This window comes from Saccopteryx bilineata, chromosome 3, assembly GCF_036850765.1.
Source record: "Saccopteryx bilineata isolate mSacBil1 chromosome 3, mSacBil1_pri_phased_curated, whole genome shotgun sequence".
Lineage (NCBI taxonomy): Eukaryota > Metazoa > Chordata > Mammalia > Chiroptera > Emballonuridae > Saccopteryx > Saccopteryx bilineata.
In genome coordinates, this window is record NC_089492.1 from 127,326,579 (window position 1) to 127,350,864 (window position 24,286).

At 44.6% G+C, this 24,286-nt stretch overlaps 1 protein-coding gene across 1 annotated transcript in view; it reads left to right on the forward strand.

The window, feature by feature from the left end:
* Nucleotides 1-23,948, forward strand: part of ATP6V1B1 (ATPase H+ transporting V1 subunit B1) — a 35,891-nt gene extending 11,943 nt beyond the window's left edge. The window contains exons 3-14 of the mRNA XM_066267345.1: nucleotides 15,114-15,212; nucleotides 15,419-15,512; nucleotides 16,170-16,247; nucleotides 17,137-17,276; nucleotides 18,789-18,890; nucleotides 19,503-19,600; nucleotides 21,214-21,337; nucleotides 21,514-21,664; nucleotides 21,910-21,992; nucleotides 22,861-22,965; nucleotides 23,170-23,299; nucleotides 23,414-23,948. Coding sequence (XP_066123442.1) covers nucleotides 15,114-15,212; nucleotides 15,419-15,512; nucleotides 16,170-16,247; nucleotides 17,137-17,276; nucleotides 18,789-18,890; nucleotides 19,503-19,600; nucleotides 21,214-21,337; nucleotides 21,514-21,664; nucleotides 21,910-21,992; nucleotides 22,861-22,965; nucleotides 23,170-23,299; nucleotides 23,414-23,577 — 1,368 coding nt within the window. The 3' untranslated portion in view covers nucleotides 23,578-23,948. The remainder of the gene's footprint in view (nucleotides 1-15,113; nucleotides 15,213-15,418; nucleotides 15,513-16,169; nucleotides 16,248-17,136; nucleotides 17,277-18,788; nucleotides 18,891-19,502; nucleotides 19,601-21,213; nucleotides 21,338-21,513; nucleotides 21,665-21,909; nucleotides 21,993-22,860; nucleotides 22,966-23,169; nucleotides 23,300-23,413) is intronic.
* Nucleotides 23,949-24,286: the final 338 nt, after the last annotated feature.

The window sequence follows — 24,286 nt, forward strand, 5'->3', positions numbered from 1 at the left end:
TTTCTATTGGATCCTTTGCTTATTTCTTTTGGGTCCACTCTGGCCTGTGTTCTGTGTCCAGCAACTTTCCTCCTGAGGTTAGCAGCCCACCATCAGCCCAGCAGACAATGAGGCCAGTGGTGGATTCAGATAGGGAGGCCTGGGCAGAGCGGCAGAGGGAATAAAGCCGGGATTCTTAATTTAACTTGTTTCCCAGGCTATGCAGTCCTTGCTCTCGGGCTCCCGCTTGTGGTTGAGAAGCCTCTCCACCGATTTAGGAGCATGCCTCTGGGACAGAGCACCCTCCCCGAAAAGCCGCACTTCAAAGAGTCTGACGGGTGGTTTGGAGGAGAATCAGGTTGCCTTCCAGACTTCTCTTCACAGCACAAGGAGGGGCCCAAGCCAGAGCTTCCCTCAGTGACTAGCAGAGCCGCATACCATCCTGTCTCAGGTTGGACCCCAGCATGCCTTGGGGGAATGGAACCCACACTGGTCACGCCTGGCCCGTCTCCCTGGTCATTCAAGGTCACATGTTTGTGGAGAGCAGGAGATACAATGAATAATGAGGGCGAATAACCATTTGAACATGTTCCAAATTTTTATTACAATTTGATTTTTTTTAATGCTCCTTGGAAATAGTGAAACAAAGAAAAGACACAGACCAGGCGGTGGCGCAGCGGATAGAGCGTCAGATTCTGACACAGAGGACCCAGGTTGGAAACCCCAAGGTCGCCGGCTTGAGTGCAGGTTCACCTGACTTGAGCGCCGAGTTGGTTGGCTGGCTTGTGCATGGGATCATAGACATGACCCATGGTCCCTGGCTTAAAGCCTAGGGTCGCTGGCTTGAGCCCAAGGTCTCTGGATTGAGCAAGGGGTCACTCACTCTGCTGTAGCCCCCCACTCCAGTCAAGGCACATATGAGAAAGCAATCAATGAACAACTAGGGTGCCCCGAAGAAGAGTTAATGCTTCTCATCTTTCTCCCTTCCTGTCTGTCCCTGTCTCTCTGTATCCGTGACACACACACACACACACACACACACACACACACACACACACACAAGTTAACTATGCCCCTAATCTATTGGAATAACCAATGTAAAGATCTGGCTATATATGTCAGAGGTTTACATCAGCGTTAGTCTCTTAAAACCTATCATACACATTTTACTCATTCATTTTTATAGTAGCATGATAGGCGATAGTATGGAAGGCCTGTGACTTATTTCATAGTTTCACTATAGATAGACATTCAGCATTTTTCCAGGTTTTGCTGTTACAAATAGTACAGCAATATAGATCCCTATTATACTGATGCCTTTATTGCAGTAGGATAGATACTTTGAAATGAATTGCTGGTTCAAAGTGTGTATGATATTTATTTTTAAGTATTTATTTATTTATTTATTTATTTATTTATTTATTACAGAGACAGAGAGTGAGTCAGAGCGAGGGATAGACAGGGACAGACAGACAGGAACAGAGAGAGATGAGAAGCATCAATCATTAGTTTTTCATTGCGCTTGCAACACCTTTCATTGATTGCTTTCTCATATGTGCCTTGACCGCGGGCCTTCAGCAGACGGAGTAACCCCTTGTTGGACCCAGCGACCTTGGGTTCAAGCTGGTAGACTTTTGCTCAAACCAGATGAGCCCACGCTCAAGCTGGCGACCTCGGGGTCTCGAACCTGGGTCCTCTGCATCCCAGTCCGACGCTCTATCCACTGCGCCACCGCCTGGTCAGGCTGATATTTATTTTTAAATAGATAGTGACAGTTCGGGGCTTATCCCACAAGGCTGGGTTAACTCACATTCCTATCAAACCTGTAAGAGAGGACTCATGTCTCAACACCCTTGCCAGCCTTGAATATGTTCTCTCCTTTCATTTTGCCTGTGAAAAAAATTAAAATTAGTACTGTCTTGCTTTTATGTGCATTTCCCTGATGACTAGGGGAGTTGAGCATCTTTTTATCTGTTTAGATTTCACTCCATCCTCTGTGAGTTGTACAGCTCAAATTGTGGAAGCTCTTTGTTTATTGTTCACATGTGTGTATGGTATCCTTACCAAAAAGATACATCAAATGTTCATATAATCAAATATTTCTATTTTTTCATTTATGGCTTTTGAATTTCTTTTCTTATTTATAGATATCTCTCTTATCCTGCTTTTGACTGGATTATTCAGAAAGGAAGAAAAGAAGAAAAGCTCTTTTAGGATTTTTGCTTGTTTTAGCTTTATATTTAATTATTTTAATATGCTGAAATGTATTTGTATTTCTGATGTGGCATTTTCTAAATAGATCCCCGCTTATGTTAGCACCATTTGTTCAATAAAGTCTTTTTTCCCTATGAACGAATAGGCCATATTTGTGCTATAATAGTCCCCTAAAATCTGGCTTCTGTCTCTGGACTCTCTAGTCTGGCCCACTGACCCGTCTCTCCACACCAGCACTTATCACTCTAGTTTTAGAGCGTGTCTTAACATCGGACAGGGCAATTCCTCCATCCTCAATCTTTTCTATAACTGTCTTATGGATGCTCTCAGACATTTATATAAATTTTAAGATCATTTTAAGTTCCAAGAGAAACAATAATCCATTGGGAATGATTTAATTTATATACCCTTGAAAGTATTTATATTTTGATAGCAAGTCATTCTGTCTTGAAAAACAATGTTGTTCTTCATTTGTTCAGGGCTTCTTTTATGTCCTTCTGTAAGGTTTTATTATTTTCTTGTACCTTTCTTTTTCAATTTATTTCCAATATTCTATGGGTTCTGGCCTTATTGTAGATGGGATGTTTTTCTTCAATCCCTCTTCTGTTTATTGTTAGAATAGGAAGAAAAAGAGTTTAATTTTTATATATTTGTTTTGTGTACAGCCAACTGGATTATTCAGAAAGAAAGAAAAGAAAAAATTCTATTAGTCTTGGGGTTTGTTCTTTTTGTTTTCAACTAGAGTCTCTTGGGTTTTTTTAAACATAATATTATGTGCAAGTAAAGGGAATTAGGTCTTTTTCAACTGGCATTGCATTTAATCATTATGTCTTCTGTTTAGGCTCCTATAATCTGGAACATTTCCAGAGAGACTTTTTTGACATTTTTGAATATAGTCTCCTTCCTTCACCACTTTTTTTTTGTCTTACATAAACTAAAATTTCCAAAACAAAATTAAGTAACGATGATGATATAGGTGTCTCTGTGTTACTGATCTTATTGGAAATGTAAATTGTTTTAGCATCTCACCATTTACCAGGCTGTTGGTATTGGTTTTGATGAATAGTCTAGTGTTCAAGAAGTTGCCTTTGACTCCTGTTTTACATAAAATTGTACTAGAAACAGCTACCAAACATTTTTTTTTTTTTTTTTTTACAGAGACAGAGAGAGTTAGATAGGGACAGACAGACAGGAACGGAGAGAGATGAGAAGCATCAATCATCAGTTTTTCGTTGCGACACCTTAGTTGTTCATTGATTGCTTTCTCATATGTGCCTTGACCGTGGGGCTACAGCAGACCGAGTAACCCCTCGCTCAAGCCAGCGACCTTGGGTCCAAGCTGGTGAGCTTTGCTCAAACCAGATGAGCCTGCACTCAAGCTGGCGACCTCGGGGTCTCTAACCTGGGTCCTCCACATCCCAGTCCAACATTCTATCCACTGCGCCACCGCCTGGTCAGGCTAAACAGCTACCAATCTTTATCAAACCCCTTGTAAGTCTCTATTTACATAAACCCGTGGAGTTTTTCTTTTCATTTATGTTGACAGACTCCCTATTATTATGAATTACTTTGTCAATTGTTGACGAAGTTCCTAATGTTGATTTATCTTAGGCTTGCATTCTTGGAATTAAACCCTACTTGGTCCTACTTGTTATTTATTTAAATACACTGATTGATTTACTGAGTAATAATTTATAATTTCTGCATCTATATAAGAAATTGGTCTATAGTTTTTTGGGTTTTTTTTGAGGGCTGTGCTCTTTATTGATTAAGATTTGGGGAGTTTTTTGTTTTATAGTTGTGTTTCCTTTCAATTTTTATATTCTGTTCATCTTATTATTTTGTTCCCTTCTTCCAGTGGCTGCTGAACATAATGATGAAGGCAGACGTTGCTGCCTGTCTTGTTCCTAATTTTAAAGGGAATGTTTTACACATTATACCATTGAGTATAATATTTTCAATAAGTTTTTTAGAGATACTTTTGGGGGTTGAGGAATTTTTCTTTTTTCCTCTGTTTTCATAAAGTAGTTTTGTTCTTGTCTTTTAAAAAATTTAATTTATTGGGGTGACACTGGTTAATAACATTATATAAATGTCGAGTGTACAGCTCTATAATACATCTGCACAGCGCACTGTGTGCTCACCAACCATATGGTCTAGTTTTCTTTCATCTCTGTAAATTTGATCCCCATTACTTCTTCAATCTTGTCCAACCCCTAATCTTGTCTTTTGTTTTTAATCATGAGTTTTTCTTAACTTTTACTAAAGTTTTTTAGATGGTTGCATGTTTTTTAAATCCTTTTATCTACTAATAAGGAATTTGCATAACTAAACTTTCTAATATTAGACAAAACTTGAATTCCTAAAATAATCCCATCTTAGTTTTATTATTTTTATTTGGGTATGTTGTCTTCATTATTTTTTTGTTTTAATTGTTTCTTTTATCAGTTGGTTGGTTTATAACTTGGTCTTGTTTATACGTTGTTGAACTTGGTTTGCTAAATTCTTGTTTAGGATTTTTGTATCTATGGTCATGAGTGAGAGTGCCTATAATTTTCCCACAATTGTTATTTTAGCATAAAAGTTCTGCTGGTCTCATAAAATGAATTCAGGACCATGCCTTTTGTTCCGGTCTTTTGAAAAGCTTGAAAAAGTTTCAAACAATTGGTTTTTTTATTGTTAGAACTCACTGGTAAAACAACCTGGGACTAGTGTTTTCTCAAGATATTTATTTAATACCTTCTGACTTTTCATTTTATTTTATTTTATTTTATTATTAATTTTACTAGGGTGACATCAATAAATCAGGGTACATATGTTCAAAGAAAACATATCCAGGCTATCTTGTCAATCAATCATGTTGCTTACCCATCACCCAAAGTCAGATTGTCCTCTGTCACCTTCTATCTAGTTTTCTTTGTGCCCCTTCCCCTCCCCCTTTCCCTCTCCCTCTCCTCCCACCCCCTGTAACCACCACACTCTTATCAATGTCTCTTAGTCTCACTTTTATATCCCACCTACGTATGGAATAATGCAGTTCCTGGTTTTTTCTGATTTACTTATTTCACTCATTATAATGTTATCAAGATCCCACCATTTTGCTGTAAATGATCCGATGTCATCATTTCTTATGGCTGAGTAGTATTCCATAATGTATATGTGCCACATCTTCTTTATCCAGTCTTCTATTGAAGGGCTTTTTGGTTGTTTCCATGTCCTGGCCACTGTGAACAATGCTGCAATGAACATGGGGCTGCATGTGTCTTTATGTATCAATGTTTCTGAGTTTTGGGGGTATATACCCAGTAGAGGGATTGCTGGGTCATAAGGTAGTTCTATTTTCAGTTTTTTGAGGAACCACCATACTTTCTTCCATAATGGTTGTACTACTTTACATTCCCACCAACAGTGTATGAGGGTTCCTTTTTCTCCACAGCCTCTCCAACATTTGCTATTACCTGTCTTGTTAATAATAGCTAATCTAACAGGTGTGAGGTGGTATCTCATTGCAGTTTTGATTTGCATTTCTCCAATAGCTAAAGAAGATGAGCATCTTTTCATATATCTGTTGGCCATTTGTATTTCTTCCTGGGAGAAGTGTCTGTTCATGTCCTCTTCCCATTTTTTTATTGGATTGTTTGTTTGTTGTTGAGTTTTATGAGTTCTTCGTATATTTTGGATATTAGGCCCTTATCTGAGCAGTTGTTTGAAAATATCATTTCCCATTTAGTTGGCCGTCTGTTTATTTTGTTATCAGTTTCTCTTGCTGAGCAAAAACTTCTTAGTCTGATGTAGTCCCATTCATTAATTTTTGCCTTCACTTCTCTTGCCTTTGGAGTCAAATTCATAAAATGCTCTTTAAACCAAGGTCCATGAGTTTAGAACCTATGTCTTCTTCTATGTACTTTATTGTTTCAGGTCTTATATTTAGATCTTTGATCCATTTTGAATTAATTTTAGTACAAGGGGACAAACTGTAGTCCAGTTTCATTCTTTTGCATGTGGCCTTCCAGTTTTCCCAGCACCATTTGTTGAAGAGGCTTTCTTTTCTCCATTGTGTGTTGTTGGCCCCTTTATCAAAAATTATTTGATCATATATATGTGGTTTTATTTCTGGGATTTCTATTCTGTTCTATTGGTCTGAGTGTCTATTTTTCTGCCAATACCATGCTGTTTTGATTGTCATAGCCCTATAATATATTCAATAGTTTGAAGTCAGTTATTGTAATGCCCCCAGCTTCATTCCTTTTCTTTAGGATTGCTTTGGCTATTCGGGGTTTTTTATAGTTCCATATAAATCTGATGATTTTTTTGTTCCATTTCTTTAAAAAATGTCATTGGAATTTTGATGGGAATTGCATTAAATTTGTATATTGCTTTGGGTAATATGGCCATCTTGATTATATTTATTCTTCCTAACCAAGAACAAGGAATATTCTTCCATCTTATTATATCTTTTTCGATTTCCCTTAACAATGGTTTGTAGTTTTCATTATATAAGTTTTTTACATTCTTTGTTATGTTTATTCCTAGGTATTTTATTTTTTTTGTTGCAATTGTGAAGGGGATTATTTTTTTGAGTTGGTTCTCAAATGTTTCATTGTTGGCATGTAGAAAGGCTATGGACTTTTGTATGTTAATTTTGTATGCTGCGACCTTACTGTATTGGTTTATTGTTTCTAGTAATCTTTTTGTGGAGTCTTTGGGGTTTTCAATGTATAGGATCATATCATCTGCAAAAAATGATACCTTTACCTCTTCTTTTCTGATACGGATGCCTTTTATTTCTTTCTCTTGTCTGATTGTTCTGGCCAGAACTTCTAGCACCACGTTAAATAAGAGTGGAGAGAGTGGACAACCTTGTCTTGTTCCTGATTTAAGGTGGAAAGTCCTCAGTTTTATGCCATCAGCATTGGCTGATGCTTTATCATATATGGCCTTTATCATGTTGAGATATTTTCCTTCTATACCCATTTTGTTGAGTGTCTTAAACATAAAGTTGTGTTGTATTTTATCAAATGCCTTTTCTGCATCTATTGATAAGATCATGTGGTTTTTGTTCCTTGTTTTGTTGATATGGTGTATTACGTTAACCGTTTTACGTATGTTGAACCATCCTTGAGATTCTGGGATGAATCCCACTTGATCATGATGTATTATTTTTTGAATATGTTGTTGTATTCGATTTGCTAGTATTTTGTTTAGTATTTTAGCATCTGTATTCATTATAGATATTGGTCTGTAGTTTTCTCTTTTTGTGCCATCCTTGCCAGGTTTTGGTATGAGGGTTATGTTGGCCTCATAAAATGTGTTTGGAAGTATTGCTTCTTCTTCAATTTTTTGGAAGACTCTCAGTAGAATAGGAACCAAGTCTTCTTTGAATGTTTGATAAAAATTCGCTGGTATAGCCGTCTGGGCCTGGACTTTTATTTTGGGGGAGGTTTTTAATGTTTTTTTCTATTTCTTCTCTACTAATAGGTCTGTTTAGCTTTCTGCTTCTTCTTGACTCAGTCTAGGAAGGTTGTATTGTTCTAGGAATTTATCCATTTCTTCTAGGTTGTTGAATTTAGTGGCATAAAGTTTTTCATAGTATTCTACAATAATTCTTTGTATATCTATGATGTTGTGGTGATTTCTCCTCTTTCATTTTGGATTTTGTTTATATGAGTTCTTTCTCTTTTTTCCTTGGTGAGTCTTGCCAGGGGTTTGTCAATTTTGTTGATCTTTTCAAAGAACCAGCTCTTTGTTCTATTAATTTTTTCTATAGTTTTTCTGTTCTCTATTTCATTTATTTCTGCTCTGATTTTTATTATCTCCTTTCTTCGGCTGGTTTTGGGTTGTCTTTGTTCTTCTTTTTCCAGTTCCTTAAGGTGTGAAGTTAAGTGGTTCACTTGGGCTCTCTCTTGTTTGTTCATATAGGCCTGAAGTGATATGAGTTTCCTTTTTATCACTGCTTTTACTGCATCCCATAGATTCTGATATGTTGTATTGTCATTTTCATTTATCTGTATATATCTTTTGATCTCTGTGCTTATTTCTTCTTTGACCCATTCATTTTTTAAAAGTATGTTGTTTAGTTTCCACATTTTTGTGGGATTTTTTTCCTCTTTTTTGCAGTTGAATTCTAGTTTCAAGGCTTTATGATCAGAAAATATGCTTGGTACAATTTCAATTTTTCTGAATTTGCTGATGTTGTTTTTGTGGCCCAACATATGGTCAATTTTTGAGAATGATCCATGTACAGTGGAGAAAAATGTATACTCTGTCACTTTGGGATGAAATGTCCTGTAGATGTCTAACATATCCAGGTGCTCTAGTGTTTTGTTTAAGGCCAATATATCTTTATTGATTCTCTGTTTGGATGACCAATCTAGAGCCGTCAGCGGTGTATTGAGGTCTCCAAGTATGATTGTATTTTTGTCAGTTTTTGTTTTAAGGTCAATAAGTAGCTGTCTTATATATTTTGGTGCTCCTTGGTTTGGTGCATATATATTAAGAATTGTTATATCTTCTTGATTCAGTGTCCCCTTAACCATTATGAAATGGCCATTTTTGTCTCTGAGTACTTTTGCTGTCTTGTAGTCAGTATTATCAGATATGAGTATTGCTACACCTGCTTTTTTTTGGATGTTATTTGCTTGGAGTATTGTTTTCCAGCCTTTCACTTTGAATTTGTTTTTATCCTTGTTGCTTAGATGAGTTTCTTGTAGACAGCATACAGTTGGATTTTCTTTTTTAATCCATTCTGCTACTCTGTGTCTTTTTATTGGTTAATTTAATCTGTTTACATTTAGTGTAATTATTGACACTTGTGAGTTCCCTATTGCCATTTTATAGATTGCTTTCTGTTAGTTTTGTGTCTTGTTTGATCCTTCTCTTTCGTTTTTTTATCTTTTGTTTTTATTTGGTTGTATTCCATACATCTTTCCTCTGTTGCTATCATTTTAAATCATGTGCTTCTGTGGTGGTTTTTTTCAATGGTGGTTACCATTAAGTAATGAAAAGGGTTCCTACCCTGGTCATTGTAGTGCACTATCTTGTGAGTACTTTTGTACTCCATCATCCTTTGCTACTGTTAATCTCCATCCTTCCCCCCCCCCTTTTTTTGTTGCTGTCACAGTTTAAATTTGGTTTTATTGTGATCTTCTTGGAGCTTTTACTTGTGGCTTTGTTTTTTATTTTTGTTCTTTGAATCTGATTGGAGAACCCCCTTTTGTAATTCCTGGAGTGGGTGTTTTCTGATGATAAATTCCCTCATCTTTTCTGTATCTGTGGATGTTTTTATTTCTCCTTCATATTTGAAGGATAGCTTTGATGGGTATAGTATTCGTGGCTGAAAGTTCCTCTCTTTCAGGACTTTAAATATTGGGGTCCACTCTCTTCTAGCTTGTAGAGTTTCTGGTGAGAAATCAGATGATAATCTAATGGGCCTTCCTTTCTATGTTGTATTCTTCTTTTCCCTGGCTGCCTTGAGAATTTTGTCTTTGTCGTTGGTTTGTGCCAATTTCATTATGATGTGCCTTGGAGTAGGTTTGTTGGGGTTAAGAAAACTCGGAGTTCTGTTTGCTTCTTGAATTTGAGGCTTTAATTCTTTCCACAGGCTTGGGAAGTTCTCATCTATTATTTGTTTGAATATGTTCTCCATTCCATTTTCTCTCTCTTCTCCCTCTGATATACCTATTATTCTAATGTTATTCTTCTTGATGAAGTCAGATAATTCTTGTAGGGCTATCTCATTTTTTTTAATTTTTGAGTCTCTTTCTTCTTCTCTCTGTTGTGCCTCAAGTTGCTTGTCTTCTATTTCACTAATCCTCTCTTCTATCTGACCTGTTCTATTAGCTAAGCTTGTTACCTCGTTTTTCAGCTTGTAAATTGAGTTTTTCATCTCTGTTTGATTTGTTTTTATAGTTTCAATTTCCTTGGTAATATATTCTTTGTGTTCATGGAGTTGTTTTCTGAGCTCCCTAAATTGCCTTTCTGTGTTTTCTTGTATATCTCTGAGTATTTTTAGGATTTTTATTTTAAATTCTCTGTCATTTAGCTCCAAGGTTTCCAATATATTAAATTTTTTCTCCATAGATTTTTCCTCATCTATCTGTGTTACCTCTCTTTCTTTTGTACCCATGATATTCGATTTTCTCTTCCTTAATGGCATCTGAGATTGGTTTTGTTGATAGTATTAATGAGATTTAATAAAGAATAAAAAGTTAAAAAATAAAAATAAAAAATAGAAAAGAATTTTTTTAAAAATTTAAAAAAAAAAATTATTCCCCCCCCTTTTTTTCCTCTCTTCTCCTCTCCCCTCTTTCTTGAGAAAATCTTGTGGTGAATTGTGAGTTATATTGTACTAAATAGAACAAACAATGCCTATAATGGAGGGCCTGAGTTGGGGAGAAGTAATAAAGGGGCAAAAGAAGGGGGTATGGACCCACAAATGCAAATAAGGAAAAAATTTGGGACAAGAATAAAATTATTTGCTTTTAGGTGTTGGTTGACTAAGAGATATGATGAGAGGAATAAAAGGGAAACAGGAAAATGGGGGTAAAAAAATTACAAAATTACTATTGTATTTAATGGAACAAGAACTAGGTAAAATGGAGAGCCAGGGTTGGGAGCACTGCTAGTGAGTTTAAAAAGCGAAGTAGGCCCTGGCCGGTTGGCTCAGCGGTAGAGTGTCGGCCTGGCGTGCGGGGGACCGGGGTTCGATTCCCGGCCAGGGCACATAGGAGAAGCGCCCATTTGCTTCTCCACCCCCCCTTCCTCTCTGTCTCTCTCTTCTCCTCCCGCAGCCAAGGCTCCATTGGAGCAAAGATGGCCTGGGCACTGGGGACGGCTCCTTGGCCTCTGTCCCAGGAGCTAGAGTGGCTCTGGTCGTGGCAGAGCGATGCCCCGGAGGGGCAGAGCATCGCCCCCTGGTGGGCAGAGTGTCGCCCCTGGTGGGTGTGCTGGGTGGATCCTGGTCGGGCGCATGCGGGAGTCTGTATGATTGTCTATCCCCATTTCCAGCTTCAGAAAAATACAAAAAAAAAAAAAAAAAAAAAGCGAAGCAACCCCCCCCCTCAAAATGCCACAAACATAAGTTTGAGTCCTAGATAAGATAATTTGTTTGTTATTGAGGACTGAATGAGAGGAGACGGAAAGGAGAAAGGAAGAAACTAATATAGAGGGAGAAAAGAAAGAGAGGAAGAAAAAAAAAAGAGAGAACCACTAAAAGAAGAAAAAAGAAAAAAAGGAGAGAGAGAGAGAGAGAGAGAGAGAGAGTTAAGGGTTTTGGAGTGCAATCCTCATAGAGAGAAAGGAAGAAGAAAGAAAAGATAATGGGAGATGTAACACTTATGGGTAGTGTAGTTCAAGGACAGGAGAGAGTAAGACCGGCAGAAAATTAAACGACCAAATTGGAAGAGGAAAAACATAATCAAGACATGAAGATAAGAGAAACAAAAGAACAAATATATTAAAATAGGATAGGTTATAAAGTCTGTGGATTATTCTTGATTTTGAGAGGTTATCTTCTTGCTTTTTCTTTTCTATCCCTCTTCCTGGTTGGTGACTCTGTACCCCAGGTTCTGCCCCTGTGGCACGCTCACGTAGAGGTTTGCAGTTGATAAGTCTCTATGGCGATGTCATATATTGGGCTTCAGTCTCGTTGGCAGTCGAGGCTCATTAGCATTTGTAGGCTCCGACAGTGAAAGAGTCCGTGTTCCCGGAGCCTCTCTCCTAGTCTTTCCTTCCTGAATTAGTAGCCTGATAATCCAGCTATGGGGATGCTGCTGCCTCTGCCTGGATAGTAAGAGGCTCAAAGAGATGGCAAATCTCCACTCTATTCCCACTCAGCGCAGGGCTCTGGGTAAGGTTCAATCAGTCAGAGCTGCTAGCATAATCAGGCGGGGCTTCCGCCCACACAGACCTCTGACCTCTGACTCTGCCACTCTGTCCAGTAACACGGGTGGGTGCCCACTTCCCGGGGCACTCAGAGGAATCTCTCGCTCACTATCTGTGTGCACAGACCAGGATATCAGGCTGGCTGTCTCTTACTCCGAATTAGACCCCTGCCCGCACAGAAAAGTTCCAGCGTTGGAATTAGCTCTCGCTCCCTCCTCGTGCAAGGCTTTTTCAGGGCGCTGGGGCAGTACCGAGATTCTGCTTTCGGCCCACACAAAGGCCTCTGACTCTGCCTCTCTGTGGGGTAACACAGGCGCCCACTCCCAGGGCTCTAGGAGGAATCTCTCGCCCACTATCTGCGTGTGCTGACCAGGAGATTGGGGTGAATGGCTGCCCCACTTGTCTTTCTTTGTGTGGGTTTGGCGCGAGTGTTAGCTTGTATTGACTGGGTTGCCACAGGCACAGTTTTTCCTCGGCTTGGACCCCCGTGCCACAGCCTGGTTTGGCTGTTTGGCCGCAGCCTGGATCTATTCACCCCCTTTGCCTGCCTTAGTTTCTATACTCTCAGTTCCCAGTGAAAGCAGCCCTATTTAGGTTAGTGAGGAAGGTGGAGCATTTCTTACTCCCTATTTCCTTCGGGGTTTGATTATATATTTAGCCAATTTTTTGCTTGACCATACCTTCGGGTGTATTGCAGAACATCTGGAGGCTCCAAGGATAGATTTTTCTGTTTCTGGTTGAAGATCTTGTTGAGTTTTGGGGGAGATTTATTGGTATTGCTCCCTACAGCGCCATTACTCTGACGTCATCCTTCATTTTATTTTTAATTGGTTTTGGTTTGAGTTGAATTTTGCTAGGATTTTATTCATTTCATCTAAGTTCTGAAATATGTTTTATAAAGTTGTCCATAATTTCTGTTATTATTTTTCAGTGTTATTAGTATAGCTACAACTTTAGACTTTTTTATTCCAACAATTATCTATTCATGCCTTTTCTCTTTTATTTTAATTAGTGTTGCCACAGATCTATTCCTTTCTTTTTCTTTTTCTTTTCCTTCTTCTTTTCTCAGTGAAAGGAGTGGAGATGGAGAGACCAACTCCTGCATGCATCCCGACCAGGATCCACCCAGATGCTCTGCCCATCTGGAGCCATAATCACAACCAAGCTATTTTTAGTGTCTAAGGCAGAGGCTCCACGGAGCCATCCTCAGCACTGCCCTGGCGATGCACTGGACTCAATTAAGCGATGGCTGTGGGAGGAGAAGAGAGAGAAAGAGAGAGAGAAAAGGGAGAGGGAGGGGGAAGGGGAGAGAAGCAGGTGGTCACCTCTCCTGTGTGCCCAGACCAGGAATTGAACCAGGGACATCCACCTGCCCTGCTGATGCTCTACGACTGAGCCAACTGGCCAGGGCCGATCTGTCTATTTCTTTAAGTTTTTCAAAGAACCAATTGGCTTTGTCAATCTTCTCTATTATATGTTTGTTCTCTGTGTTAATGATTTCTGCCCTTTTATTCTACTTGCTTGCAGTTTTAATGATTTTTTTTTAAGTTTTGTCAACCTCTTTCCTTTTAAAAAAAAATTTTTTTGTGTGTGTGACAGAGACAGAGAGACAGAGGGACATATAGGGACAGACAGACAGAAAGGGAGAGAGATGAAAAGCATCAATTCTTCATTGTGGCACCTTAGTTGTTCATTGATTGCTTTCTCATATGTGCCTTGATGGGGGGTGGGCTACAGCAGAGTGAGTGACCCCTTGCTCAAGCCAGCAACCTTGAGCTCAAGCCAGCAACCTTAGGATTCAAGCCAGACACCTTTGGGCTCAAACCAGTGACCATGGGGTCGTGTCTATGACCCCACGCTCAAGCCAGCGATCCCACATTCAAGCCGGCAACCTCAGGGTTTTGAACCTGGGTCCTCTGTGTCCCAGTCCAATGCTCTATCTACTGCACCACCACCTGGTCAGGCTTTCATTTTTTAATATAAGCATAAAACTTCACATGCATCACGTTTTCATTATTGTTCAGTACTAAATGTCTTCTAAGTTCTATATTTACAATGCTTTTAAATTTCCAAATGTATGAAGTTTTTCTGTCTTTTTGTTATTGCTGTCTACCTTACTTTGACTATGGTCAGAAAACGTGGTGCAGCTTGTTGAGTTCTATAGCTCATGGCAGAAAGTGAGGCCTTTTCATCTTGATTTCTTCTAATGTCCAATGAGTGTTTAAAAGAGTACTTTGATTTCCCAGAATATTAGCAGCTTTGTGGGGAAGGGTGTTGTCTTTTTAGCATTTATTTTTATTGGATTAAGATTATGACTTACTCCCTAAAGTAAATCTTCAGTCTGGGAAGCAAGGTGAGAAAGTCTGGACAGTGCTAGACATTCTCTCCAGTATTTCCCTTGGGAAGGAAGTGCAGGTTCAGGACTCAGCTCTCTTGGTGCTGCTGAGAGCTGAGGACCAGTGTCAGTATGGAGCTCCCTTGGCCCAGCTCGTAACCTCCTCTAGACTTGGATAAAGATTGGGAACCTGAGTCCTGGAGTACGTGGAGTGTGTTCACCATGAGTCCCAGAGGCAGAAACAAGTGCCATCCGAGAGTCCTAACAGCTGTAATGGCTACTAAGTTTTATCAATCTGTCACAAGGTGCTGGGCACCACTAAATGCCTTGACATATATTATTTCTTTTTCTCTCCACAGCAGCGTTGTGAAGTAGGTATTATTATTATTATTTTTATTATTATCATTGTCATTATCATCATTTTTATCCTCATTTTAAAGATGAGAAAACTAAGGCTCAGAGACATTATGTAACTTCCAACGGCCACACAGTTTCTAAGCGTCAGAGCTTCGATTCTAACTCTGGTCTTCCCACTCTAATGTTGGTGCTCCTACCCACTCAGGTGCACTATCTTTCAAGTCTGTTCCGTGAGTCTGAGTGCAAGAGGGGAGCCAGCAGCTTGGTGCTGGATCAAGGGGGTGGGGAGGGGACAGGAACGTCACCTCTGGTCAGTGTGGTTCTGGGCTGCTCTCCTTCCTGCCAGTTTGCCCAGTATGCTGAGATCGTCAACTTCACCCTCCCCGATGGGACTCAGAGGAGCGGCCAAGTGCTTGAGGTGTCTGGGACCAAGGCAATTGTTCAGGTAAGTGGTGTTAATGAAATGCTGGCTGGCTGGGTAAGTAAGTAAACCCATGAAGTTCCCACATTATTTCATAAGCTCCAAAAGCAGGAAATGTCCTATTTCCCTGAGAGAAACCTTGTCCAGAGCTGAGCATAAATGGGGCAATGGAGGCCCCATTCTCTCCAGCAAGCCCCTTATTTTAGAGTCACAAACTTCTTGTCCTATAGGTTTTCGAAGGGACCTCTGGGATCGATGCTCAGAAGACCACCTGCGAATTCACAGGGGACATCCTACGGTCTCCAGTGTCAGAGGACATGCTGGGTGAGGGGGGGGATAGGATAAGGGTGGGTGTGCTCCTCTATCCTGCCATCTAACTTCTCAGCCAAGTATCTAGCACACTGCATTGTCATCGCCCACTTACATGCCTGCCTCACCTGTGAACTCTGAGATCAGGGGTTGTGCCTTCTTCTCTCTCTGACCCTCACCCCCAACTCAGGGCCTGACATACAGCAGGTGTTCAGCAAGTGAGAAGGGAAGCCCCAATAAACTAGAGGCCGCCTATCTCAGGTCAGCCTGAAATACAGCAGGTGTTCAGCAAGTGAGAAGGGAAGCTCCAATAAACTAGAGGCCGCCTATCTCAGGTCAGCCTGAGACGGACTGCATGCCCCTGGTTTTCTCCCAAGACCTGCTATATCTGGCGCTCTCATCTTTCCAGCGCCCCCCCCCCCATCACCCATTAAAGTAGTTGTTCAGGGCCAAGCCCTGCCTACCAAGATTTCCAGGAAAGAAAGGAAGAGAGTCCCAAGGAGACAATCACTGTAGCCAACTCTGTGGGAGTAACTGAAGGTTGTGGGCGGAGGGGTCACAGGGCATTTGGGATGTGGGCAGCTGGGAGCTGGTGGTAGAGTAGGGGGTGAACAGCAGTGAGAGACCCAGGGCTGGCCCTGAGCTTTCCCCAACACCCCCTGCCCACCCCAGGTCGGGTTTTCAATGGTTCGGGCAAACCTATTGACAAAGGGCCAATGGTCATGGCGGAGGACTTCCTGGATATCAATGGTGAGTGACTGGAGGCTCTGGAAGGCTTTCAGGATCCAGCCCTCCACCACCTTCCCCACCCAGAGTCACTACCTCTGCTACTTTGCCCTAGGAAGTTCTGCACCAAACACAGGCCAGGGCGACAGTCGGCCAGGGCTCACCTCTAGGGCTGATCAGACTAATGGCCAATCATGTGTGATGTGAGAACAGCAAAGGCCTCTCTGTCTACAGAGAGCCACAGAGCCTGAAATACTGCCATCCGCACTCCATGTCCAGTTCCTGTAAAATGCCATCATTGTGCAGGGTTCCACACATGCCTCAGACATCATTCTCCTGCCTTGCAGGTCCTCGTGCCCACCCATGAGAGCTGGTTGGGTGGCTTGCACAAGCAGACACAGCTCTTCCTGGGCTCTCTCCCACTCAGAGGGAGGCTGCCCTAAGTCCTCTGACCCTATCACCTCAGCTTATGGAGGATGTGATGGAGGCCCATAGAGGTCCTTGGCTGGCTCAAAGCCACACAGCAAGTCAGTGGCAGAGCACAGAACACACATCCACTCAAACAGGAGGCTGCCCTAACCCTGCATAGCACATATAAGTCTTGAGGAGGGCTCTGGCTCCAACTGCGAGGGCTTTAGCCTGAGGGCCCACCTGCCTGCCACTTCCAGTGCACCGGGGCAGAGCAGTGCAGCAGGGACTGGACATGTGGCCATTTCAATACAAATTCATTCATTTGAAATAAAATGTCATTTCAAAGCCACATTTCATATTCTCAGTAGCCACAGGCAGCCAGGGCTACCATATTAGACGGCGCAGTTAGAGCGCAGTGCTGCTCCAGAGGCAGAGGTAGGGCTGGGGAAAGGCAGGAAGGACTTGAACCCTTGACCACAGGCCCACTATTGCCATCTCCCAGGCCAGCCCATCAATCCCTACAACCGCATCTACCCTGAGGAGATGATCCAGACAGGCATCTCTCCCATTGACATCATGAACAGCATTGCCCGTGGTCAGAAGATTCCCATCTTCTCAGCAGCTGGGCTCCCCCACAATGAGGTAAGGCCTGTGGGAGCCTGCAGGCACAGCAGGCGAGGGACAGCACAGAGACCGGGGTGGCGGCTGGGCAAGGAGGTCTCCTGTGCTGAGTAGGCACGAAGCAGCCAAGCTGGAGTCATCAGCATCCAGACTGGCAGTGGTCCTCTGGAAACTCAGGGACTCAGGGCTCCATACGACCTCCTCATTGTCCCCAAGCAGGTCTTCAAGCCTCTGCTCGGTGAGTGAGGCACTTACTGGCTGAGAGAGCCCATGGTAGCCCCAGGGCTGACAGTCCTGCTCAGCTGGGCTGACCTCTCTACCCATTGGTCCTTGTCATTGTCTTTACTCACTGCCCCAAGTGAACCCCTCTCCTGCCAGCCCCGCAGCCATCTGAAACTTCCCTGTCCAGGTTCCTGCCCCACCCCTGCCACCAAGAGTGAAGAGCTCTGTTCCTCTCAGAACAGCAGGAGTAACAAGGTTTCTAGATGCTCCTCCCCTGGCCACCCCGAACCTAAGCACTCCTAGGTGTGCCCCGGCTCACCTCAAAATGACCTGAGCCTGACCAGGTGGTGGCGCAGTGGAGAGCGTCGGACTGGGACATGGAGGACCCAGGTTCGAAACCCAAGGTTGCCAGTTTGAGTACGGGCTCATCTGGTTTGAGCAAGGCTCACCAGCTTGAGCCCAAGGTCGCTGGCTTGAGCAAGGGGTCACACGGTCTGCTGAAGCCCCCTGGTCAAGGCACATATGAGAAAGCAACCAGTGAACAACTAAGGTGCTGCAACAAAGAATAGATGCTTCTCATCTCTCTCCTTCCCAGTCTATCTGCCCCTATCTGTCCCTCTCTTGTCTCTCTGTCTCTGTCACAAAAAATTTTTTTTTAATTTTTTTTATTTTATTTATTCATTTTAGAGAGGAGAGAGGGAGCGAGAGAGAGAGAGAGAGAGAGAGAGAAGGGGGGAGGAGCTGGAATCATCAACTCCCATATGTGCCTTGACCAGGCAAGCCCAAGGATTCGAACCAGCGACCTCAGCATTTCCAAGTCGACGCTTTATCCACTGCACCACCACAGGTCAGGCCAAAAAATTTTTTTTAAAGAAAGAAAAAAGAAATGGCCTGAGTGCTCAGAGGGCATAAGCATCCCCGACCACCACAGTACACACACACATCCTGATCCAGGTGTCTGCTGACCCCACACACTGCAGGCCCGGGGCAATTCTGTGCCCACATAAACCCCAGCAGTCAGGGGGAGGCGCAGGGGTTCTGAAGGGCCAAGCAGCCCCAAACCTCTGCTGAGGCCCTTGCTCTTTGGAACTGTTATTCCGCCGCTGCTCACAACAGGCTCCCCCAGCCCTTTGGGAGCCGCAGTCTATCTCATAAGCAAAGCTGTGGGGCCTGGGAGCTTTGTCATCTTTGTGGGTCCCTCTCACTGAAGGCCCTGGCAGGAGGACAGACTGAAACTGCCTGCTGGTCCTCCTCCCTGGTGCTCTGTGCGGAGGGCTCTGACATCCTTCCTCCCAACCCCTGCCCGTCCAGATTGCTGCCCAGATCTGCCGCCAGGCAGGGCTAGTGAAGAAGTCCAAGGCTGTGCTGGATTATCATGACGACAACTTTGCCATAGTCTTTGCAGCCATGGGGGTAAGAGGGGCTGGCCAGGTTGGCAAGTTCTGGAAGCTGTGGGGGGCAGCCTTGTCTTCCTTGGCCCCTGGCATGGCAGGATCTGATGGAGGAGGCAGAATCCTTCTTGAGAAGTTATCGGAGTCTGTGCCTGTCTAGCAGAAGAGGCAAGAGAGGGACTGGAGGGGTGTGGTGGGCTCAGTGACGAGGACACTGTGTCCCTCAAGGCACTCCTCGGGCCATGGCAGCTGTAAGATGAGCCGAGGGTGGTCTGGAGGAGGGGAAACTAGGGAGTTTGAGGAGACAAGCACCTTTGGGAGGCAAATACGAAAGCCCAAGGTGTGGTGTAGGGGGTTGGACAGGAAGGTAATGGGAAGCAGCTGGCTAAGGAAGGGACAAGATGGCACTGAGAGAAGGCTGGATCTCTCCTTGCGGGTCTAATGAGACCCTACCCCAAATTGGGCAACAAACCAGCCCTGCCCTCTCAAGCCCCTAGGTCCCTCCAGTGACCATGGCACCTTCATCTCCAGTGACTGTTAGTCTGTAGGCTACACTGAGAAGAGATGAGAGGGGCCTGGGCCCTGCTCTCAGGCCACAGGGCCCTACCTCCAGTGCTCCCTGTTCTGTATCCAGGTGAACATGGAGACAGCCAGGTTCTTCAAGTCTGACTTTGAGCAGAATGGTAGCATGGGGAACGTCTGTCTCTTCCTGAACTTGGCCAACGACCCCACGTGAGTCCTCTCCCAGTGCCCATACTTCTTCATGCAGCAGGCCTGCCCCTTCTGAGACCCAGAGTGCTGGGCTCAGGGGTTTCCCAGAGCTACACCCATGGTCAAGGCTGGGACAACAACCCCTGTAGTGCAGGTGGGGAAACTGAAGCTGGTAAAAGATAGGGCTATCCCACAAAGAGACAGAGGAAGCCGGACCACCACCTTGCTTGCTGCCTGCAGGCCCTCTGTTCTTCCCACAACCTGTGTTCAACCACTGTCCCAAGCCAGGGTTCTTCATCCTTGAGTACCTTCCACAAAGTCACCATTAAAGTGATATTTCCTGCCTGACCTGCGGTGGCACAGTGGATAAAGCGTCAGCCTGGAACACTGAGGTCACAGGTTTGAAATCCTGGGCTTGCCTGGTCAAAGCACATGTAGGAGTTGATGCTTCCTGTTCCTCCCCCCTTCTCTCTCTCATTATCTCTCTCTTCTCTGTAAAATGAATAAAGTCTTTTTTTAAAAAAGTTATCTCTAATAAAGAGATATTTCCCTAAACCATTTGTTTAGAAAAACTGGGGTTTTTTTGTTTTTTTTTTTCTGAAGCTGGAAACGGGGAGAGACAGTCAGACAGACTCCCGCATGCGCCCGACCGGGATCCACCCAGCACGTCCACCAGGGGGCGATGCTCTGCCCCTCCAGGGCGTCGCTCTGCCGCGACCAGAGCCACTCTAGCGCCTGGGGCAAAGGCCAAGGAGCCATCCCCAGCGCCCGGGCCATCTTTGCTCCAATGGAGCCTCGCTGCGGGAGGGGAAGAGAGAGACAGAGAGGAAGGAGGGGGGGGGGGTGAGAAGCAAATGGGCGCTTCTCCTATGTGCCCTGGCCGGAATCGAACCCGGGTCCCCCGCACACCAGGCCGACGCTCTACCGCTGAGCCAACTGGCCAGGGCGAAAAACTGTTATTTTTAAAGTTTAGAAAATGTGAGTTTAAATCTGAGGGTCAAGTAGATGGAAAGAAACAATTCTAATAAACTGTCCTGGGTATTGAGAGTACTCCAAAAACGAGGTAAGAGAATCCTGGAGGCTGTGATGACGTCACCAAAGGGGAGACGCACAGGCACAGAGCCCGGGGACTCAGGAATGCTCAAAGTAGAAGGGAGCGGCCAGGGCAGAGCTGTGCACACTGAGTGTGCCGGGAACAGTGAGAGGATCAGTAAAGAAAGAACCCTGAGTGAGAATGCTCCAGCTGCCCCAAGGGCAGATGATGCCCCAGGGGGAGAGGGAAGAAACCCTGACCCACTTCCCTCTGACCTGCCAGAATCCCTCGTCTCAGGCTACAGAAATAGGAGCTGTTGTCCTCATCAGATGCTCCTAGACCTGCCTGTTCACTGTCACCCAACTCCCCACCTGCCCCAGCCTCTGTTTCTTTCCGACCTTGAACCACAGGATGAGAGTGTGGAACCTGGTAGAGTACCCAGCTCCCAGGAACCACAGCCCTGGCCTGGGGCTGCGAGCAGGGACTCATCATTCCCACTCCTCTGCTGCTTGCTATGCACGGTCCCAGCTTCCCGGTTCACTCCACTCGGTGCTGGAGCTGAACAGAGCACAGGCACTCTAACCACCAACCATGTCTCCAGGATCGAGAGGATCATCACCCCTCGCCTGGCACTGACCGCTGCTGAATTCCTCGCCTACCAGTGTGAGAAGCACGTGCTGGTCATTCTGACTGACATGAGTTCCTATGCGGAGGCCTTGCGGGAGGTGAGGTGGCTGGTGAGGGGTGGCAGGTTCGTCCCAGCCCCGGCACCCTAGAGCTCCCCCCTCCCAGGCCTGCCCCGTTCCTTTTCTCATAGTCACTGAGCCTCCCATTCACCATTCCTTGTCTCGGTCTCTCACCCCCGCCCCCGACCCACCCCAACACCTGGTGGATGTTGCAGGTCTCAGCTGCCAGAGAGGAAGTGCCTGGCCGCCGAGGTTTCCCTGGATACATGTACACAGACCTGGCCACCATCTACGAGCGGGCGGGCCGTGTGTTGGGCCGGGGAGGATCCATAACTCAGATTCCCATCCTCACCATGCCCAATGATGGTGAGCCTCCTCGCTGCCCAGGGCTCTCCACAGCCCCCTACCCTTCCTTCCCGGCCAACACTTAAAGGGCCTGTGCCTCTTTGCATAGATGTGCAGTAGCTCTGTTCCTCGTCAGGGTGGACACTGTCCTTTCCCTGCCCGCATCCATTCCTATCACTCCCATGATGAGAAAAGAACCCAGATAGCCCTGAGTGTGGGGGAGACCTGGGTCCCATCCACCCTGAGGCCAGCCAATGTCTTTGTAGATATCACCCACCCAATCCCTGACCTGACGGGCTTCATCACAGAGGGACAGATCTATGTGGACAGACAGCTCCATAACAGACAGGTACTTTCTACTGCCCCCCCCCACTTTCTACTCTCTCCACCCCCACCCCCCTGTGCTTCACCTGTTCGTGAATTAGAAGTGGCCCAGCAAGGCCAACCCCAAACAGGAGATAACCACCCCCATCTCTCTGATCCTAAGTTTCTTCTCTAAAATGGGAATAATAATAGTTATCACACAGCTGCATCTTGGAAGATAAAATAAGCTGGCATACAGAAAGCATCTAGCAGATAATAGGTACAAAAGAAATACCATCCCCCCCCACACACACCTAGACACCCACACCCAAGCCCTAATATACTGCTCACAAAAATTAAGGGATATTGCCTGACCAGGCGGTGGTGCAGTGGATAGAGCGTCAGACTGGGATGCAGAGGACCCAGGTTTAGACCCCAAGGTCGCCAGCTTGAGCACAAGCTCATCTGGTATGAGCAAAGCTCACCAGCTTGGACCCAAGGTCGCTGGCTCGAGCAAGGGGTTACTCACTCTGCTGTAGCCCCATGGTCAAGGCACATATGAGAAAGCAATCAATGAACAACTAAGGTGCCGCAACGAAAAACTGATGATTGATGCTTCTCATCTCTCTTTGTTCCTGTATGTCTGTCCCTGTCTGTTCCTCTCTCTGACTCTCTCTCTGTCTCTGAAAAAAAAAATAGGGGATATTTTATTGCTTCATATTCATTTTGAAATATCCCCTAATTCTTGTGAGCAGTATATTCGTGAGAGATTAAGGAAGGCTGTTGTGATGCACTTCTCCATAGGATGAATGAGGACCAGTCCTCTGACAATCATGGGGGGCAGGGGGACAAGTAGGGTGAGAAGGAATGGAAAATTTGGACCCTGCCTTCTGCCACATGTTCTGCTCCCCCAGATCTATCCCCCCATCAACGTGCTCCCTTCCCTATCACGACTGATGAAGTCTGCCATTGGTGAGGGTATGACAAGAAAGGACCACGGAGATGTCTCTAACCAGCTGGTAAGAAGGAGCAGGCCCAGGGGCTAGTGGGTAAGCTGGTTTCAGATGCTGAAGGCCTGAGACCTATCTAGACCACGAGTTTTTTTCCTGGCAAAATCCCTTTCCCAAAAGTGTCCCCCCTCCCCAAGCACAGCCATATTGGGGGCCATCGGGCTCAAATGATAAGCCTGCAGTGACCGCCTACTTACTCTGCCCCTTCCTCAGTATGCCTGCTACGCCATCGGGAAAGACGTGCAGGCCATGAAGGCAGTGGTGGGGGAAGAGGCACTCACATCGGAGGACCTGCTCTACCTGGAATTCCTGCAGAAGTTCGAGAAGAATTTCATCAACCAGGGTGAGGAGAGTAGGGGGCATTCAGGCAGTAAGCCCCTTACCCCGATGCACACACACGCGCGCGTGCACACACACACACACACACTCACACTTGATACTCATGCTCTATCCTTAGGCCCCTATGAGAACCGCTCCGTGTTCGAGTCGCTGGACCTGGGTTGGAAGCTACTGCGCATCTTCCCCAAGGAGATGCTGAAGCGCATCCCGCAGAACGTGATGGATGAGTTCTACTCCCGCGAGACTGCTCCACAGGACACCACGACAGACACTGCATTCTAGCCCCTCCGGGGCTCCAGAGCTTGGTTCTGGGACCCCTGCCTTCGGCATCGTGTCCATGCACCCCTCCCCATCCTCCACGGTTGCGTACAACTGAACCAACCGCTTCTGCACCCACCCTCAGCTCCTGCTTATTATGGGGGCCGCATGCCCCTCTCTCTCCCTGGCTTCCTGGCACTGGAAAAGAATAGATTGTTAAGCCTGTATTCATTCTAAGTCATGTACCAATAGGAGCGTTTGTGTTTTTATTTTAAAAGCCTCCCGAATAAGAAGGAATTAAGATGAATAGTTTATCTTATGTGAAAACAAGATTAGCAATACATTGATAATTGTTAAAGCTGGAGATGATGAATATACAAGGTTCATTAAACTATTCTCTCCACTTAAAAAAGAAAAAGAAAAAAGAAACCCAGCCACGAGTGTCTTAACAGTTGACAACAGAATTGTTCTTTGGGAGATGTTTATCATTGTTAAGAAATATCTTGGTAAATTTCTTGGGTGAAAGATGAGCTCAGGGGCCATGTAAAGGGCAATCGAGGCCACAAAAGATTTGTCTGATTTTAACCAGCTCTGAGAGATGCTAGGGGGGAATTGGGTGTGTTCCAGACAGGAAAGGAGAATTAATGGAGAGAGCCTGAAGGACAAGGGGTGTGTGTGTGAAAAGCTGATGCTGAGATCCCAGGTTTGAAACCTCAGGTCACAGTGTTGAGTA